This window comes from Falco punctatus (assembly GCF_963210335.1).
Source record: "Falco punctatus genome assembly, chromosome: 9".
NCBI classification, from domain to species: Eukaryota; Metazoa; Chordata; class Aves; order Falconiformes; family Falconidae; genus Falco; species Falco punctatus.
This window is the reverse complement of record NC_137589.1, coordinates 54502048-54521846: the sequence shown is the minus strand read 5'-3', so window position 1 is coordinate 54521846 and position 19799 is coordinate 54502048. Positions and strand designations below refer to the sequence as shown.

The following is a 19799-nucleotide window of genomic DNA, read 5'->3' as shown; positions in this document are numbered from 1 at the left end:
CCTGGCGCCGGAGGGAAGCCGGGCAGCCTCCCCGCGCAGAGCTGCCCGCGCAGGCACCGGGAGCGCTGTCCCTGCTGAGCAGCCTCCTGCCACCCTTCAGACCTGGTGCCCCTCTGGCTCTATGAACAGAGCAGGGCAGTTCTGGAAATGAAGCAAAGGAGCTTTCTGCGTATTTGCCTCCCCCCGCCGATTGTGGCAAGTTTTCTCAAAATAAAAACCGCAAACAAAAAGATACAGCGACTGAAAGAGGTGGAAAATGAGGCAATACATCATGCCAGACACTTTCAAAAGCTTGACTTTTACAGGGAAGGACATGTTAAGGTGTTTTCTTACCAAAATATTGTGCGCTGTATGCATTTTTGAATGCTGATTCTTTATTGATTCTATATATATCCATTTATTGGTTTCATTACTGGAGAAAATGTGCATAAGTAGATGATACTGTAAGTGCTGTATTAGTAGCCAGACTGGAGGTAAACCTCAGTGTAGGATCCCTAAGTGCAATTTGTAATGAAGGTGTAAAACATATGAGTAGTTTCCAAGTTACCAGTGCAGAATTTGAATACATGAATGTTTTCAACAGCGGCTACAAAATTTTAAAAAAAAGGGCTGTACCTCTGCTTCTGTCTCAGTTTTTCTGACAGGTTTTGTGAGGACAAAACTTAGGGAAAATAACTGCCAAGCAGGTAGATAAGTCCACAGAAATGGCAGGATTTCACCTGCAGCCTTCGGAAACTGTAGAGCTTTGCTTTGGGTAGGTTTGGTGACCACCAGTGTGCTGATACTCACAGGCAGGCGTGGGCATTTCTTGCTGAATCTCAGCAAATGCTGCAGGATTGTGTAGCTTGTTGGAACAGTAAATAACGGTAAATTAGTAGATGATGGCTGTGAATATTTATGAAAGAGATTCTTTAGAGCAGGTGGAGCTGCTATGCCCCTCACTCTCATCCTTTCTTGACATGTCTGGTTGAGCAGAGACAAAGAGACTCTCAGATTAAAGAAAAGAATAAAATGCGCCTCACTGACGTACCCTAGCAGAGTCGGGGAGTGCTGCTGAAGCTGGTTATGGGGCTGTCCCGAGGTATTTTCTACATCCAGTAAACTTGCTGGCTGTAATGGGAGCTGAATGTGTTTTGCCCTTGGCAGGACTGGGCTCATCTGGAGCGGGAGCAGTTAGGTGACGATTCGCTAGTAATGCTGCGACCGCCCTTTGCTGCTCTTTGGGGCAGGTCTGCATCGCCTTGGTGATGCTGAGCACATCCTCAGCCCTGCAAGTCCAAGCGGACTGCTCTGTGCCAGTGGAATAAACCCAGAGTGACTCTGTTTATGTGAAGTCATCACTGGGTTTTTTTGCATGCAAAAACCCAAAGGCAGAAACTGTCCTGTTGTGTTTTCTTCGGCTTCAGCCAAGCAGCAGCACACAGCATCTTCTGCCTTTTGTAGAAGTTTAATTAGAAAACAAATCAGCCTTCTGTAAGGAAAGAAAATTCCTCATGTATTTCCATTTTGTTTTCTTGCTGCTGCAGGTGGTCCTGTTTAACAAAGGAGTCATCGATGCCCCCTTCAAGTTGGTCCCTCCAGCGACCGCTCAGGGCTCCTGCTTCTCCTTTCTCCCCCAGGAGGGCATCGTTTTACCAGATGGCCTCCAAGTCATCCAGATCTCCTTCAGTTCCACCGCCCTGGGGCAGTTCACAGAAGAATTCCGGTTCAGTGTGGATGGGTCCCCTGAGCCCGTGACCTTGACCGTCAGGTGAGGAGGGTTACAGGAGCCTGGGGGGTGCCTCCACAGTAATTCCCACTGCAGACTCCTCTCCTCGAGATGGCATCTGTCTCCTTGCTTTCTGTCTTGCCTTTGTTTCAAGGATCCCTGTCCAGCCCTTATCTCTCATTCTCCAGCCCCACAACTCAAGCTGTTTGTTTCAAATGCTTTTGAGATGCCCACCCACCGGGGCAAGCCGAGCCTCCCTCTTCAGGGGGGGGTTGTGCACTGGATTTAGTTCTCCAGGGAGGGAAAAACTCCCAGATCTTTTGAGTGGAGGTGAGCTGGCTGGTGGGACACGGGGCTGCAGAGGAAGGAACAGCAGTGGGAGCGCAGGTGGTTCCTCTCCTACCTTGTGCTCCTTCCTGCTCTGCGAGGACCCCGATCTCCCTTCAGAAGCACTATTGGAAGATGTGGCTGTTGCCATAAAGACTGCCCTCTTCCCCCGTTCTCTTGCAAGCTGTGCTGTTACCGGCTGTAGCGCACAGGGCTCTGGGCTGGCTGCTTGGCCGAGCCCTCTGGGCAGTCCTTCAGGTCTGACTTCCTTGAGCACAGCTCCTGTGTGCTCAGCAGAAACGGCAGCTATTTCCCCCCTCGCTGCAAGGCTCACCCTTGGCAGTTTCCCAGTGTGAGACCCAGGTGTGGCTGGTTTGGAGGCAGTTTTCTATCGTCTTTTGGCAAGTGCTATTACGGAAAGCATGTCTGCTCCCTTTGCTCCATCCAGAGTAGGATGCTGGGGCTCGGGAGGTTAAGTCTGATTACGTGAGGTCCTTGGAGAGGGAACCTCATTGTCAGAAGGGATTTGCCTACCTAACTTGTTCTCAGGAACTAATTCAGCTCCAGGAATCAAGAATTAGCATGGGATTGAAACTCCTGAAAGTCAGATTTTGAGTGCTTTTTGATTGCGCAGTCAGAAGATGCCCAAACCATAGGTGATTACTCTTTACTTGGAAACAGACCTGACGAGGTCCTGAACACTTGTTCTTTTGCTGTTTAGAAAGGGATGCTGGAACTGGGACACCACGGGTGAGTGCAGGTCCCTCCTGCGGGAGGCTGGGGTCTGTTCATGTGTACGAGAGACCCGGTGGCAGTCCTGTGAATAAACTAGGAGGCACGGGTCACTGTGCTCCTTGATCTGTATTTGTTTTTTTCACCAAGAGGCAGAGCTGGCATTGATTGGCATCAACCATGAAATTAATGAATGTTGTGCAGCTTCAAGTGCTGATTTCAGTGGATGTTGGTGAGTTTTGGAGTTTGGAACCTCTCTGAATTTAGGGATGGGCAAGCTGGTGTGGTGGCTTCAGGACACTCGTGTTGGGTGGTGCAAACAGTCTTGCTCTTGGATGTGTCAGCTGGTCCACTGGTGACAAGCTGATACTTTCCTCCAAGATTCAGCCACCCGCTGTATAGAACTTGTGCTGCGTTTCTCAGTAGATGTCTGGGGCTCCTGTGGATTCGTGCCTCAAATTCCTGCACGCGTAATGATAGTGTTGAATAAGGTCTGAGGAAGATGTCCATATAGCCCACGGAAAGGCCAGTTCCAGCAAAGAGATACCAAAGCAGGGAACCTGTGGCTGAGAGGGCTAGTTACAATGAACCTGCTTCTGCATGGACAGCTCTGCCCGTCACATGACAGATGGGGAAACTGAGGCACAGAGCCATCACTTGTTCAGGGTCCTTCACTGGGCCAGCAGCAACCTGGGGGTGTACCCTGCCTGCCCTGGTGCCCTGAGCCACCTCAGCAGCTGCCACCTGCTGACCACGTTTCTTTGGCTGCCTCCTGTGCAGAGGGATGCTGTGCCGAGCGCAGGGGTGACAGGTTGATTTGAAGCCCACTGTGCTGCTGAGACCAGCTTCTATCCGTCCCGGTGGTAACGAAAGCCGAACGCTTTGCAGTTCTTTTTGACCAAGCCAGTTCCTCCTCTGCCTTTGTCCTTACAGGGGCTGTGTCATCGGACCGACTTTCCCTTTGAATGTACCTTCCCTCCATTCGGCGACGTCTCCTTTGGTGAGTGTGCCCTGGGCTTGGACCGCCGGTGGGGAGGTCTGTGCCTTACTGAAATGAAGCGCTTTGGGAGCGTCTGTCGCTTGTGTTCCTCCACAGCAGCCTTCAGGGTGTTAGAACCAGGGCTGCCGCTTGCTCAGGTGGTGTTTTGCTGCCGTGAGATCCAACAGGACCAAAGGAATAGAAAGTCAGTATTTTTCTGGTGCCCTCAGAGCCTGCTCAGCCCCAACCTCCCAATCCTTGGCGGCAGAATGATGGTGAAAGCCCTTGTCCCAGAAGGGCCCAGGGGATGGGGCTGCAGGAGAGAGAGTTGGAGCCACACGCTAGCCTGTGGCTGCTCAGGGCGAACGTTCCTGTTGCAAGGCGAGGACACCACTTACCCACTTGACCTTTAGTGTGAGCGGTTAATTTGTGCTGTGAGGGCTCCTCGTTATCACCTGCCTGGTAATAAGCCCAGGCAGTAGCTCGGCATTGGATTGGGCAGTGATGTCTCCAGAGATGTGGGCTCCTCCTCCTTCCCCAGCCGAAACACTGCTCCACTGACGGAGCCGGTGGCTGAGCACCCAGAGCATCTCCACTGAAACGCAGATTCTGATTCTCCATCTCGAGTCTCAGAGAAAAGGCTTTGTACTGAGATGATCTAAAGTTTACATGTGGAATCAATTGTGGATTGATTGAAGGGCCATGGTCATTCTGTGCCCAGGATGCCTCTGTGGTTTCATGCTGTTCATGGACTTTCTAGGAAAACTCGATACTTTCCCTGAGCCACTGCCCCCTCTCCCTGCATCACCACTCGGCCACTTCTCTGCTTCCTTTGGAATAAATAAACCCACAAGAAACGCACCGGCAGAAATGCGGTTGTGTAATAGGAGATTCATCCTACTTAATCTGATTTCATTAACAAGGCCTTTTCAGCTGAAGGCAGCTATTGTATTTTTGCTTCTTGTCACTGTTCTGCTGGCTGTTGTCTGCATCTGGTGACTTCGGTCCCATTTGGGGCTGTGCAGTGGGTCAGTCGGTGCATGTCCTTTCTGTGCCCCACCCCCGCCTCCCTGCCGGAGTAATTGCTGGTGGTGGGCAATGGTCACTGCTGCTGGGCACAGAGAAACTATCTGCTGTGTCTGCAGGTGGTTTTCCTCCCTGTCTTTATTCAAATAGCACTCGGTAAGCAGGGCATGGGAGGTGTCTTCTGGCAGAGCTGGTGTCCGCTCCAGACCAAGCTGCAGGCTGGTGTCCTGCCTCTGCAGAACAGCCACCCCCTCACCCAGTGTGGTTGTACCACTGGTTTTCCGTTGTGGAAAGCAAGTGTCAGAGCTGAAGTGATGTCAGGCTTTGTGGGCAGTAATCAAAGGCAGTGTGGATGTGATGTCCCCGTGTGTTAGGTAAGGTGAGACACAGTTCCTGCTCATTTCTAAGGAAGCATCAGGTTTGCCTGCAGTGAGGTGGGCTGAGTTGTCATGTGCTCGGTCTGGTTGCCCCAAAACAGGAGATGCCTTAAGGGTCCTGCCTAGAGAAACTGCATTAGAGTGCAATGCATCATGTTGTAGTGCCCAGTTTCATCCTTTCTTTTCCTTACATGACAATGCCCTACTTTCATATATTGAAAACTGGGGGAATGTTCATGGAGTTAATGGGGGATTTTACAGGCTGAATTTTCAGAATAAATGCTCTGTCTGGATGCACACTGATCAGTGAGAAAGAGTTGGGGCTGGTTTGTGGGCAGGTGAGAGGGCTCCTCACAGGTAGAGACAGCTCTTCAGCACCAACGGCACTGCCCATTGCCAAGGAAGCAAGCTGTGCCATCCATGGAAAAAGCAACTTCAGTCACAACTCGCTCCTCCCTGAGCTTCTCCATTACCTCTCATTCACACTGAAAAGAGATAAACAACATGCACCGGTCTGTCCTAACAGGAGAGTCACACCAGGAATCACGGGATAACTGGGGACTTAACTGGTATTTGTCTCACCTTCCCAGGCTTTCCTCGCACCCTGCTGTGTCGCCTCACTAACACCTCCTTGGTTCCCATGACTTTCAACCTTCGCATCGCTGGCGATGGCTCAGGACAGCGCAGCGTCACCAGTTTTGCTCAGATATCAGACAACACTTGCCCGTCCTGGAGAAAGGGAGCCCAACATCACATCAAGCCAACTGAATTCACCATAATGCCCTGCAAGGGGACCATCCGCTCCCAAGGAGCCCTGGGTATCCAGGTATGGCACGAGCCCGGCCATACGTGCTTCAACAGTGGAGCTGAAGCTTCACTGGTGCGCAGGAGGGCTGTAGTGCTGCTGGCTTTGGGCATAACGCAAGTAAGAGATCGGTGTTCGTGTTAGGTTTTTGTGAGCTGGGGCACTCTGGGGCGGAGCACCGTTTTGTTTCCAAAGTTGTAAGCCAAGGATCGTGTACCCTATGGTCAAGCACAGAAGCCATGCGTGTGTGTCTGAGCTGCTTAGAGCAATTTGATTTAAAGCGGGCCGAGGAAGGATGAGGGACTGTTAAAAGAAAGATGTTATTGCATAAAGCCGTTTGCTATTCTTCCCGCTCTTATCTTTCCTCTCGTGTTGAGCAGAATGGTTGCATCCACTGCAGCGGGGACTGGAAAAGCTCCAGCAGCCGTGAGCTGCACAGCTGCTGCTGGGCCACGTTTTGCCCTCAGCTTCCCACTGTAAAACTGGACTCATTCTGTGAAAGTCAACAGATTTCCTCTGGATTTATGCTGTTGTAGTCAAGAGTAAAAATTGGTCCCAGTGGCAAGTAGAACATTAATTGTGCTTTAATTTAGCTTACATAAGCCCTGGTATGCAAGGCGTATTAATAAATCGGATATCGCCAGAAGAGTTTTGTTACTCGGAAAGACAGTGGTCTACACGTGGACCAGCAGAAGAAGTAAGGCAAAATATCGCTCCCTTTCCTGACCGTGGGTGAGAGCCAGAGGACACCACGCGTGGCTGATGGCTTCTGGCAGTGATTAAGTATTTGACGCTCTTCTCCTCTACCAGGTCACCCTGTGTTCCAGCACGGTGAGGCGATACGAGCTGGCGCTGGTGGTGGACGTGGGTGGTGTTGGCCAGGAGGTGTTGGCGCTGCCTCTCACAGCCAGGTACTGGCGCTTTCCTTGCAGCTGGCCACCTTTCCCCGCGTACCCATGCCCAGCGCGCTGCCCGGCGTGGGGTGTCCTGGCTTCAGCTCCAAATGAGAAATGTTGCTTAACGAGCTAGTTCTGCCCAGCTCGCTGTGAGCACAGCCGTGCTTTGAAAGCAGCCCATGATGAGATGTGCTCAGTGCTCAGGGCCATGTCTCTGTCTTATTTTTATTTTATATTTTTTTAAGGGAGCAGTGATTATATTCACTATTGGCCTGTTGTCTGGGACTTGAGGAGTAACGAATCTCCAAAGGGCTGCCCCTGCTTCTCCCTGCAAGTGGTGGGCTTGTGCTGGGTTGGCCCAAAATGCAGCATTTGTTTGGAAGGCGGCGAGCAGCCTGCTGAAAGCTGGGGTCTGGCTCAGTTAGTGAAGGCGTGTGCAGATGGGAAAGGGGCTTACGGCAGGAGTGGTGAGGGGAAACTAGTTCTTGGTGTGGCAGGTGAGCTCAGGTTTCTCTGGTTCTCTTGAGCATGAACGTTCCCAGACTTAAGCCAAAAGCTGCTCTTGCTGCAGCCACGTTCAATGCCGTTGCGCCGCAGCGGGTGCCAGTTTAATGACGAGAGGGATGCAGTTCGCTGGCGCTGTTCCCTCTGCCCGGCAGAGTCACCCACTGCAGCCTGGGCTGCAATTTTGTAAAACGAGTGGGAATGGGAAGAGTCAGCGTGTGGGCTGGTGGGTGGAGGACCCAGGCAGCTGCAGGAGCTGGGAGAGGCTGGTCACCCAGTGCGAGAGGCAGGCGGTGCTGGTGCCCTCCATCGCGGGGGCAAGCGGCTGAGGTTTCAGGCAGGGCGAGAGCGGTACGGGAGAGGAGGGAGTTGCTTTTACTGAGATGCTGGAGTCTTGTTTTCCTTGAGCTTTGGGGAGCGCTGGTCCCCAGCGGGAAGGCTCCCGCAGAGCTCGTGCCTTGCTGGGACTGTGGGAGGGTCCTTGCCGGCCTCCTGGGGCAAAGGAGGGGCAGAGCTTGATGAGAGAGCACTGGGGCAGGGCACTGGGCAGCCTCTGCCACGGGAGTCTGGGGCTGCCCCTCCTTTACAAGAGGCTGTTGAGTAAAAAGAAGTTAGAGGTGATCGATTGCCGTAGAGGTAGGAAATGTCTATCTGGCAGAGACAAATGCGTTGTGTCTGTTTCATGCTGTTTGGGGAGTAAACAACTTCTACATTCTCTCAGTGTCTCTAATTCCCTTTGGTCATCTCTTCACCCGGATGTGTCGTTCCTCCGCTGCACGTGCTCAGCCCTGTTCTGACATTTGGATGGTGCTGTCTGAAGTTCCCTTACGAGTGGATGCTGACCCTTGTGAACGACAGCGATCTTCCAGGCTGCTGTGGAGTCCTTCCTCAGGCTTGGCGTCGTGTTCGCCTCCTGCCCTCAAATGTCGTTATTGAGGAGTTTATTAGGAAAAAAACGGGGTTTGGATAAGACCTTGCTGTTTTATATTCAAACCTAAAGTTTTGGAGAGAATGGGAAGGTACCTGAATATGAACTTCAGGAGCGGTTTGAACTCTTCAGGAAGCAGTTTCGGTTCTAGTCTTTGGGGTGCTTTCATGCAGGAGAACTTTGAGGGTTGTGAAAAGCTGCTGCAAGGAGGCCACCAGCACCGGAGTGGGTGTTTGTGGGTGCAGCAGCTTTTGGACCCTGCGAGGATGCTGATTAGGCCTATATAAATCTTGCACCTTGTGTTGCGCCTTTCTGCTTTCTCTTAGGGATTTTTAAAAATGTGGGTGAATTGCCGTTGTGGTAGATGTTAAGGAGCTTGAAGTTTCCTCAGAGGTCACTCTGAAGTTGTCTTTGATTCTGTCCCTTATAGAGCACAAGGAAGATGCTGCTGTGTGGTACTCCAGCCCTGTGCCGTGTGGGATTATCCAGCCTCACAGCTCGGTGGAGATCCCGTTTACGCTGGAAGCCCAGGCGATAGGAAGGCAGGACACTATGGCTGGTGTCTCAGTGTTTGGGAATGAAAGATCCCCGCTGGTGAGTGCTAGGCGAGATGCGTGCCTTTGTGTGACTCATCTTGGTGGGCATAAAGTGTACAGGGGTTCTGCCAGGGAAAAGGAGAATGTCATAATATGTGGCTGGTGCGGACACGGAAAGAAGGGATTCATGGCATAAGTAGCAGCTAATGCCTAGAGAAGGGTGGTGTCCTCTTAGGTGGAAATCTAAGTGTCTGAGATGGTGTTTAATTACGGACGTGTGAGGCGGGATAACAAGCCCAGTCTGAAACCCAGAGCAATTCCTGGGTCTCTCACTCTCGTGCGTTACGAGATGAGCAGCAACTGCTGCTTCATTAGAACTCTTGTTCAGGAGTGCACGGGGACATCGCTGAATGCCGCTAAAAGCAGGAGCGGTGTAAGAGACCGTGCTGAAATGATGATTTCTGTAAAGCTGGATTTAAGCTTTCCTGAAAGTCAAGTCCATCCCGCCTGAGAAATAACCATCGTATCTCTTTGCCAAAAGCCCCAGCCAAAGACGCATGAGACTCCACACTGCTTGCATCTGGGGCACAGGCTTTTTTCTCTTTTTTTTTTTTTTTTTCCCCTACCAAGCTTGAAAAGGGGTGAGGCAAAGCATTCCTGGACTAAAGGCTCCTACAAGACATTTGCATTCAGGCATATACAGCAGCAACAACAAAGTGTAGGCAAGAGAATGTTGTATGTGGTGTCCTGGCTTCCACTGGCTGAAATCGAGAACAAATATAGTTAATTAAACTTTAATTTAAAAGGATACTAACTTTTGAAGCAGCTGTTTTGAAATGTCTTGTCCTCTCTCTGAGCACGGAAGGGGATATCAGAGGATTCCCGAGAACGTGAAGCTTTCTGTAACAGAAAGGAAGGCTGACATTTTGAAAACAATTGCAGGGATATAAACTTTTTATAAACCGAATTGAAACGATGATGCCAAATCCCTTGGATGCCACTGATCATCTCAACCCTGGCTGCTGGGGATGTGCATGTAAACCAGTCAACAGCAAGGCCAGGCAATGCAGGCTTTGCAGGGAAGTCTCAAGTCTGACAAAACAGTTGCTTGCAAACAGAAGGCATGCTTCCCCGAAAGAGGAGGGTTTCTCCCCACTGGAATAACCAGTTGTTTAAATGTCAGCTGGATTTTGAACTACAGGTACCTTGAAAAGCTTTTACCCTTGGGCTAACAATTTATAAATTGAAAGTTGACCTTACCTTAATGTTTTCTATTTGGACGTGAGCGTGTCAATGTTTTGCCCAAAGGGCGAGCATTTCAGCTGGAGAAGCGTAGCTGTCCCTAAAGAAAGGACTAGATGCGTTGCATTTTCTATAGGTCTGTCTTCTGGTTGCAGTGCAGTTCCAGCAGTTCCCTGGTAGCTGATGCACCCAAAGCTTTCTGGGCTGGCAGAAGAGCTGGCTGTCTTGTTATGTGTCCTGCACTGGTGGCAGATCCTACCCGTACGGCTGCAAGTCTGACCTTGGGAATGGCTGCGTGTTCCAATAGAACTTCAAAGCTCGTTCTTGCCTTAGGCTGGGGTGCCCAGTGTCGATGCCTGGTCTTTACCACCGTTTCAGGCGGAACGTGGTACAGATCTTTCATCCAGGTTGTGCAGAGTCCCTCCACAGCTCTGTTGTCGGGTATTTTGCTTGCAGGTGACCGCGTGCCAGCTCCAGTCTGGCATGTGTCATCTGCATGAAGGAGCTGGTAAATCCCAGCGCTGGCGTTACTGGTGGCAGAGCTGCCATCGCTTCTTGCTGCCTTTCCCTGTGCCATGTTGCCTGTAAGGCTGTTGAATGGCATTTTCCTTGTCCCTTTTAGAACCCTGTAGATGAAGGGGTTGGGGTTTTTGAAGCCCTCTCCTTGGTGGTGAGGATGCGTGGTGTTAGTACACAGGCTGACAGAAGGCAGCTCTCCTGGGCATCCTCCAGATGTTGTTGCGCTCATCTCCAAAGGGCTCTGCCCTGCCTTTGCTGCTGCTGTCCCGCTGTCACCGGGAAGCTGAGCTGGCTGGCGAGGCGCAGCTCTTCCCTGCAGCTCCTCCTTCCTGGGAGCTTTGGGCAGCATCGCCCAGACATGCATCATCGTGCATGGCTTCAGTTCCTTATTTTGGAGGCCCCAGCCTTGGTAGGTGAGTTTTTTGGCTCTTAGTTGCACGCAGCAGTGCCCTGTCAAGGGATGAGCATTTCTGGATGCTGCTGCTTCTGGCTGAGTTGGGTTGGTGATTCTGACAGCTGTCAATACCACTTCCTTGAGCCAGACATCATTAAAGGTTTTTCATCGTGGAGGCTGGTTTCTTTTTCGGTTAAATCGTACTCTGTGCCCTCCAGTGAATCATACGGCGTCTGGTCAGTGTTGGGAGTTCTATGCATTCAGATCCAGTTGAAGTGTTGAGGTGTTTGGAACCAGCGAAATCCACCGCAAGAGTGGACAAATTCTCGTTGTTTTTAATGATGTGGGAAGGTGGTTTAGCAAAGGGATCTGTGTTCCTCCTCCAGTAGTCTGTGCCAGTTCTGCAAGGAGAAAGCTTTTGGGTCTGACTGTTAAGAGAAAAAACACCGCTTGAATGATGTAATGAATAATTAATGCCTGTTATTCATGTCATACCAGGAATACACATAAGCACACATCAGAGGCCATAACTTGCACGATCTCTGCTCTGAAGAGCCTGCTTCGCTTCTGGCTTGTGCTGGTTTGCAGAGGTGCATTTTTGGGAATGTCAGAGAAGTAACTGTCCAAGTGTCGCTGTGCAGCAGCAGCGGTCAGGGAGGTTTGGGACAAGGCTGAGCGGCAGAAGGAGCGGGAGCAGGCACAAGGCAGAGAAAGGAGAGCTAACTGTGGAGGAGGTCTGGAAAGGAAAGCGTGGGACCCAGGGTTTCTCTGTCCCCTGAGAACGGGAGCTTGAGGCTTTCGGATGGGGTCACTCCCGAGCCTGCACTTGCCCCAGGCCTTCAGTTTCAGCCTTGAACGCTGAAAACTTCCAACAGCCGTACTTATCACCCCGTCGAGGAGGACCCTTAGAGCTGTCACATATTTTTTAACTTCCTGTGCTTTTCTTTTTTCTTTCCTACCTGCTTCCTGGAGCAGAATATCTGTTTAGTGAGTGTTGGAGAAGGACGGGTTGTCTACGTGCATCTGAGTGAGATCAATTCCGACAGTATTGAAGTTCTACAAGATGCGTCCAAAACTCTCCACCTCTCCAATCAGGCTGTCATCCCTGCATCCTTCTGTGTAGAGATGGTAAGTATCTGTGGGGCTGTTTCCCAATGAAAATTGACTGGTCTGTAGCAGCCCGTGGCCTGATTTTTACATGCAACGTTTCCGTATTGCTGTCTCAGAGAGAAAGCAAGATATTCCGTCCCAACGCAGCGAGAGGAGCCTGGCTCTGGGGGCAGTTTTAGCTGGGGCACCCCTCAGTAAAATAGACAGCTTGCATAGTCGTTTGCGCAGAAATGAGTCTGGATCATCTTTACAAGTTTTCCCTTTGTTTTCTGGACGGTATTTAACGGAGAGTCGTGTCTTTGGAGCTCTGAGATCAAGAGGCCCCTGTGGCCCTTTGCTCCTGGAAGGGCATGGATTTCCCGACGCTTTCCCCATTAGGTCTGCGTTTGCTTTGTGTCAGACTGCTGTTTGTGACAGAGTCTGGGGTGTGAAGTTTGTCCTCAACCTGCCTGTGGTGAGGTGAGTTTCACACCTGCTGGGGGCCCAACCAGCTGTGGTGTTGCACAAAAATATAACGGTAAGGGTTGTGTAGCTACAGAGTGTGTGGGCTCCATCACGTTGCAGAGCATCTCCGGGGGCCAGCCGCAGGGAAAGGCCGTTGAACTGATGGAGGCTGCAGCTGACAAGCTGCGTGGCAGGTGGCAGGAGGAGGTTGGGTCGCTGCCCTGGCAGGGGGGGCAGGGCTGGTGCAGCCAGGGAGGGCTCCTGTGCAGAGGCTGGGTGGGATGTGCCGCTCACTGGAGGTGGGATCTGTGAGGGGCTTAAAAACAGGGTTGGGAGGAGGTTTGTTCTGCTCCACGCTAGGTGGGTGGGATTTGTGGAGCTGGTTCACCCAGGCCTGGCTCTGTGGGCTTGGCTGGGTCTGCGGGTAAAGCATCAGGCAGCGTGCGAGAGGCCAGGCTCAGCCTCCTGGGCCAAGGAGGAGGGGGGCGAATTTCCTCCTTGCTGCTTTTCCAGCTGTTTGGGGGACAACGGTAACCTCCAAGTGGGGGAGGGATTCCCAGGGCAGCTTTCTTTGAATCCACCATGAAAACCCGCTTGCCATCTGTGGCGAGAGCAAGCCACCAGGGATGGCTGGTACTGGTGTTGAAATGATGGGTTTGCATGCCTGTCGCAGGCAGTGACCCGCAGAGCTGTTTGGGTCCTGCTGCCCCGGTGCAATGCCTTCCCTCCTCCCCGGGCAGCTCGCGGTGTCGCCGGGGGGCTTGCAGGGTACATCTGCCCCTCCGTTGCCTCAGGGCCCTAACCCATGGGACTGGGCAATAAAGCCTGTCGTGCTTCACCGCCATCCCTGCCAATCCTGGGGCTGATCGATCACTAGAGCAGTAATACGAGGCGGCTCAGGGACGGTTTCTTTGCCTGCAATAAAGAAACTTGAGCAGTGGCTGGGGCCAGATGATCTCCAGAGGTCTCGCCAGCCCCAGCCGCCCTGTGACTGTGTGTGTGTGATGCTCCCCCCTGCTGACTCCACGGGGCTGAGTTCCCCCATGGTGAGCATCTCTGCTTTTCAGGGCAGCTGCTGCTCTCATGGAGACGTGCCAGGAGGCAGGTCCTGGGGACCTGCTCCGTCAGCCGCTTCACCAAGGGCTCTTCAGCCAGACTGTGGGCACGGTGCTGCTGAGGCTGCCTGATGGGAGCAGCGCGGGCGTGGGCGAGATGTGCCCGAGCTGCGCCCTGGCCCTCAGCAGCTGCCTGCTCTGCTGCTCTTTTGCTGCCCCAGTTGAAGTTTTGCCCTTGGCTGCCTTACGCTGCCTGGCAGCTCCTTGACGGGAAGCAGAGGGGACTGAATAATTGTGGAGATAAAGCCCGAGATGCAGTCGGGTGTCAGGGTGACACACACGTGTCCATCTGAGAGCGGAGCAGGCTGGGCTGTGCCTTAGCCCAGCTGATGGGTGACACGGGCATCCTTCATTCCCCCGTGTCCCTGAACCCAAGCCTTGTGTCCTCTAAAGCGCCAAAGCCGCTGCTCTGATTCCTGCTTGGAGGTTGCTGCAGGGTGGTGAGCCGTCATTTCCCTGTCTCCCATTTGTTGGCCAATCTGCAAACGGTGGCTGTGAGGCTCAGAGATCATGGTCTCCACTCGAAGGAGCGAGTTATTGACTGAAATTTTCACAGGAGCGTTGCATCGGGAATGTTATGCAGACTGATGGGCAGCTTGACAAACTGAATGAGGTTAACTGAAGGGGCAGCCACAGGGCAAATGAAAGGCTGGTGTCTTGTTGGAAACAGAAAAGGAAAATGCTGTAATGATGGTGGCCGTGCTGCCACCTCAATGGTGCTCTTAACCGTCGAGCGTAAATTGCTCTTCCTGTTAAGGCAAGCTTGCTGCTCTCTTTGTGGGAGACAAGAGCATTACCTGAGCAAGCCAGGATGATTTGTGGTGAGCTTCACTTTGGGATAGTGACTTCAGGAATTACTTGCAGTACCCCTCAGGCACCAGCTTCCCTGTACCCCTCTCCTCTCTGCTGGGTGAGTTGTGTCTGTTCTGTTCTCAGTTGCAGGGAGCAGCAGGGAGCATCTCTGCCACCCAATGAAGATAAATAAAACCCCGCCAAATCTGTGCGTTGAGATGGGGCTTTTTGGGTGGGAAGAGGGGTGTAGGGACTGCATACCTGCGTCCTCATTTGGCTTATCCCTGCTTGCCAGGGTGTCTGCAGATCTGCGACCCTTGGGACCAGTGTGTCGTCCTGTGCTCACCCAGCGAATCCTGTGTCTGTCGGGTGTGCTTTTCCCTGTCAGATTGCTTTCCCAGCTGCCAGGCAGCCCAGCCTGTTAGGGAATCCTCTGGATCCAGCAAGGGGAGGATTTGTGTCTGTCTTGGGTAAAAAAAGACTGGAGGAATGGGTCAACATGATGGAGCTGTTGCAGCTTAGTGGGGGGCTGATGTAACCTGCTGACAAAAGTGGCTGTTTCTCCTCCTTGCTCCACTGTCATCTTCTTTTCCTGCCTCCCTAAGTGCCTGATTTCTGCCATATTGACAAGTGCCAAAGGCTTGTTATGGACTGATGGAAGTGTTTGCTCTCCCTGCAGAAAGGAAAAAGCATCATTCTTAGATCATTTCCTACTTGTTCTTTGTCATGCTGTCTTCTCGGGGATCTTTTGTGTGGCTGCTAAGGCTGACATCTCTTGGCATCACAGAAGGCAGCTGCATGTCACGTCTCTGTGATCAGGAAAGAAAAGATAGGCCTAGGGTGTAAGGTTTCTTAATCAGTGGCAGCTTTTTTCTGCCTGCATAACCCCCGTGCTGGGTCTGTTATGTGCTGCCACAGGGCGCAAATGGTTTCCCAGCGCCTTGTAACGAGGGAGGAGGCAGAAGACCTTCCTTGGGATTTCCTCTTCTCATGACAGTCGTAATGCGGGGTCCTGTCTCCTTCAGCCTGGTCCCTGACCTCCCTGATCCAGAGCCCTGTGCTCCAGGTGAAGCTCGCTGCTGCCTGGTTTCCAGCAGCGGTCGTACAGCCAGCTGCGTCGTCTTCAGGAGGGTGCCTGGTGGCTCAATGCAGATCCCCTTCGGCGTTCCCAGGGATGCGCTGCTGTCACATTCAACTGGAGCTGACCTTGCAGAAGAGACCAAGTTTTGTGTGTTTTTTTAGAAAAGAAAAAAAGCCGTAACTATTTGTCTTGTCACTGGGATTCACTGCAGATAACTGATTTTTCAGGCAATGTATAAAGGCTCTTGGTCAGGTGTGATGTAAGCAAGGGCAGAACACGCAGTTCCCATTCCCATACTGGCTTCTCCCCTCTAGCACACAATTTTTTTCATTTACTAATTTAATTGTTTATTACCTCAAGCCTTTGGCGACACTGCCTTTATTAACAAAACGGCCATATGGAGAGACAGCAAAACACGGAGGAGATAAACTTAAAAACAGTGCCAATGAGGGGATGCTGCTTTAGTGATTCTGTTCCTTGTTCTGGCTGACGGGCGATTCTGCTGCTCTCTGAGCAAACCGCGCAGGCTGCAGGCAGTGAAGGCTTTGAAGAGCCTGTCAGCATTGACTGCAGTTCTCCCCAGCTGCTCTCACTGAAGTCGGAGCAGACTTGAATTGGCAAGAGGGTGGTTTTTAAATCTACTGCAAATTACCACCACTACCACCACCACCACCCCGCCCCCCCAAAGCAGCTGAATAATTAGCCGGCGGGTCAGTGTTTGCTCATAGTGAGACAGAGGCAGACAGTGCTGTGCCCTTCAAATGGTATCTGCAGTGCTATTTAGAAATTAGGGTTAAATTAACCTTCCAGGGTACGGGCAGTGCTAGCCCTGCATATGTGGCCTCTTCCAAGGTGAGCAGAACTTCTGAAGATGCGTAGGCTTAACTCTTTCCAGAGCTGTCCCACCAGAGCCTCATGGTGCTCCAAAAGCTGACCTTTAGAATGAAACCCTTGGTTTGGGTTTAAAGGCTGTGCTGCTTACACAGCAGTACCAGTTTCTGATTTGCACCCAGTCTGGTTTTGCCAGAGCTGTAGGGAGCTGGTCATGTCATGGCTGTTCTGGAATGTGGTACAGTGAAAGGAGAGATAGAAATGGCAAATTTTCCCCCTCGGGGCGGTCAAATGCTGGCAGAGGTTGTCCAAGGAGGTTGTGGAGTCTCTGTCCTTGGAGATCTTCAAAGTCCAAGGGCACACAGTTCTCTGCGACCTGCTCGAGGTGAGCGTGCTGGAGCAGAGGGCTTGGCCCAGAGGACCTCCACAGGTCCCTTCCAACCCCACCCTCCTGTGTGGCTCTGTGCTTTGTTTTTCCTCCTAAAGCCCCTCAGCTCAGCCCCGATGCCCGCTGGAAAGGGTGCTGGGGCAAGGGACGATCCCAATCTCCTCCCCGAGGGTCCACCCCAGCACAAGAGCTCCCCACTCCACAAGACCCTATGGCAGACACAGTCAGGAGAGGGAAAAGATTCTTTTATTGTCAACAGCAGCTGCGGGGGGGCAGGAGTCACAGCTGTTCAGCCGGTGAAAATCAGTCAGCACCTGCAAGGACAGAGTCAGAAAGCTCTGATAAACCCCCAGAGGCAGGAAGAGGCAGGATTTGGTTCCCCCCTCTTTGGGGGACGCTGTTTCCGAGGAATTCCTCATGGCCCAGAAGGGACAGCTCTTGCTGGCCTCCACTCGAGGCCGGCTCTGGTGCCTTCTCCCCAGGGGTGATGTCCCTAGGGAGCTGTGCGTGCGCAGGGATGCTGACAGTGCCCCTGTGCCGTGCAGCAGGGCTCGACGGGGAGCCCCTGGGGAGCTGCCATGGGGCTCATCCCAAACCCTGCTCAGCACCAGCCCTCGCCGGCCCTTGCCAGCCAGCTGGGCTGACTTAGGGCCGTGTTCAGAGCTGGGAAAGACGGGCAGCAGCGCCTGGTACGCACCTGGCCTTCCTGACGTGCTGCAGCTTCCTGCATTTTCTCAGGTTTGGGTCCACGAAATCATTTCCTCTCTTCTCCTTTTTATTTGTGCTTGGCTGTCCCTCTCCTCTGCCCAGGCTTCTTTTCTCTTCCTTTTCCTTGACTTTTCCTTCTCCTGGTGGGAGCCTGCAAACCTTTCCATCCCACAGCGTGATGAGATGGGGAAAGCCCCAAGCCCCTGCAGTGAGCTCTCAGGTCAGGCAAGGGGAGCTCTTCCTACCTGGTTTCCTGGGGCAGGCTGGTCAGTTGTGGCAGGCGTGCCAGGGACTCTGCCGTGCCCTCGGGGGTGCCTGGAGGCAAATCTGGAGGTGCCTAAACCAGAAATTTGGGAGGTAACGGGTGGCAAGTGACAGCCTGGGGTAGTGAGGGCCTGACTGCCAAATTGCTGTATGAGCTCTACAGAGGAGATGCTGGTTTGCATCGTGCACATTTTGCACAGTCCAGACAACGCAGCCTAGACTTGATGATACTGCGACGGAGTAGGATTTGAGCAAAAGCCCTCTCAAGGTGGCAGCTACTCCTTTCTGTCCTTCTGTGGGTATTTTGTAGGTATGTTTTGTTTGATGAGGCAGATCATACTTAATGAAGTGCATTCCAGAAACAGCCTTTCCAGTTTTCCTTAACACGCACCACTCTGGGGAGAGAGGAGGAACCCCAAAGGCACAAGAGAGCGGCTGCCAGGAGGAGGCCCAGCGGCTGCTTGGCCTCCTGGGAAATTACTGTCCCACTTGAGACATGTTGCCCCAGTGTCTGTGGAGCTGCCGTACCTCTGCCGCTTTGGGCCCTGCCCCTGTGTCTCCCTCAGCTCCTCTGTCGATGTCCAGCAGAGAGGCGGCTGCATCCAGAAAGGCTTTTGCTGGACGCTGGGTCTCTGCTGTGCCTGCAGGGCCACTTTGCTCTTCGCACCGCAGCTCTGGAAAGCAAAAGCACGTGCAGCAGCGTGACTTCTTGGAAGTCAAGAACACCTAAGCAAAGCCCAGCCGAGCCCTACACCGCTTGTCTCCTCAACGTTGAGGTTTCTGGCGTCCCAAGCCCCAGTGTCTGTGACAAGCCTCAGCCCCTCCTCCTACCTGTGCACCTGTCCATGGGTGCTGGCACCTCCTCGGCTGATGGAGGGGAGAGGCTGGCCACCTCCTCCCCAAAGATGTCCCCGCAGTTTTCAATGAGGAACTCCACCAGCACGTTCACCTGCAGACATGAAAGCCTTGGTCTCAAGCCAGGTGCCTGCAGACGTGTCAAGCAGCCTTTCCCACTGCTGGCCCTTCGTCTGCGCAGGCGGCTGCGGCTGGGGGTTGCTCTTCCAGGCACCCAGCCCACCAGCCCTGGCTCAAGGGAGGAGGCAGCCAGGGACCTCTCAAGAGCCAAGCTCCGATGGGCCGGGAAGGCAGCACTGGCTGCTGGGTAGGGCGTACCTTCTCGGTCACCGCCAGCATGGCCTGCAGCGGGAGCAGGTCCTCGTTGGGTGGGCTCAGCAGGTTGGGCCCGACGCAGATGGCCAGGTTGCTGCAGCTCATTCTGCTGGTGGCTGCGTTGTGGCCAATGTGCTGCAGCAGGGCCATCAGCCGCTTCAGGAGGAGGAGGTTGGCCGCAGGCAACTTGTTGGCCACCCTGAGGGAAGAGGAAGACAAGGCTGATGAAGCAGAGGGTGCCCACAGCCGTCCCCGCAGCTGGCCCCAGGCGGGTGGGAGCCAGCAGCCGTGTTGCACAGCTTTGCGGCTGCCCGAAAAGACAGCTTTCTGAGGAGCCCGTGCCTTGGCAGGCAGGTCCCAGAACTCTCCCGGTCCCTGCTCAACAGGCAGGCTGCTGCCCACACTTACGCTTTCAGCTCCTCCACCTTGGCCTGCTTGCTGGCCCTCTCCATGGCTGCCATCCAGTCCTCGTAGAGGTCGATGAGGAGGAGCTTGGTTGGGAGGCTTCGCAGGAAGTCCTGCAATGCCAAGGGCTGCAGGTGAGCCTTTGAACGCTGCAGGCCAGCCAGGAGCTCCTCCAGCTGCAGGTCAGAAGCGCTCACCTTCAAGATGACGGCCAGCAGCAGCGCAGGCTGACTTCCCATGTCAATGTCCTTGCCGCGGTCCAGGGCCTCGCGTAGCTGCCGAAGTTCTGTGCCGCCGGCAGCTCTGCGGAATATCCCCTCCGTCGTCGGTCCTCGCTGGCGCAGGACAGCCAGCAGCTCCTGCAGGAGAGGCAGGAGGCCACTTGCTTGGCTGAAGAACCAAGCGGTGGTAAGGACCAGAGCTCTGCCCCAGACGTGGTTGCCTAAGCGCCACAAAGGTCCGGGACCAGAAGCAGGTTCTGGGGGTGCAAAGTCCAGTGCCCTGTCCCCGCAGCTGCT

The 19799-nt window shown here is 53.3% G+C and overlaps 1 protein-coding gene across 2 annotated transcripts; it reads left to right on the top strand.

The window, feature by feature from the left end:
• Window positions 1-354: 354 nt before the first annotated feature.
• Window positions 355-7504, top strand: LOC308069738 (hydrocephalus-inducing protein homolog). 2 transcript variants are annotated; one of them, XM_080402572.1, is made up of 4 exons: window positions 355-1750; window positions 3701-3767; window positions 5740-6074; window positions 6765-7504. In XM_080402572.1, exons 1-3 carry the CDS (start codon window positions 1494-1496, stop codon window positions 5791-5793), a joined length of 378 nt encoding a protein of 125 aa, XP_080258698.1. In that variant the 5' UTR covers window positions 355-1493; the 3' UTR covers window positions 5794-6074; window positions 6765-7504. The 2 variants fall into 2 exon arrangements, 1 of the variants encoding a protein (XP_080258698.1); XR_013930503.1 differs by lacking the exon at window positions 355-1750 and having other exon boundaries at window positions 3556-3767; window positions 5740-5975.
• Window positions 7505-19799: the final 12295 nt, after the last annotated feature.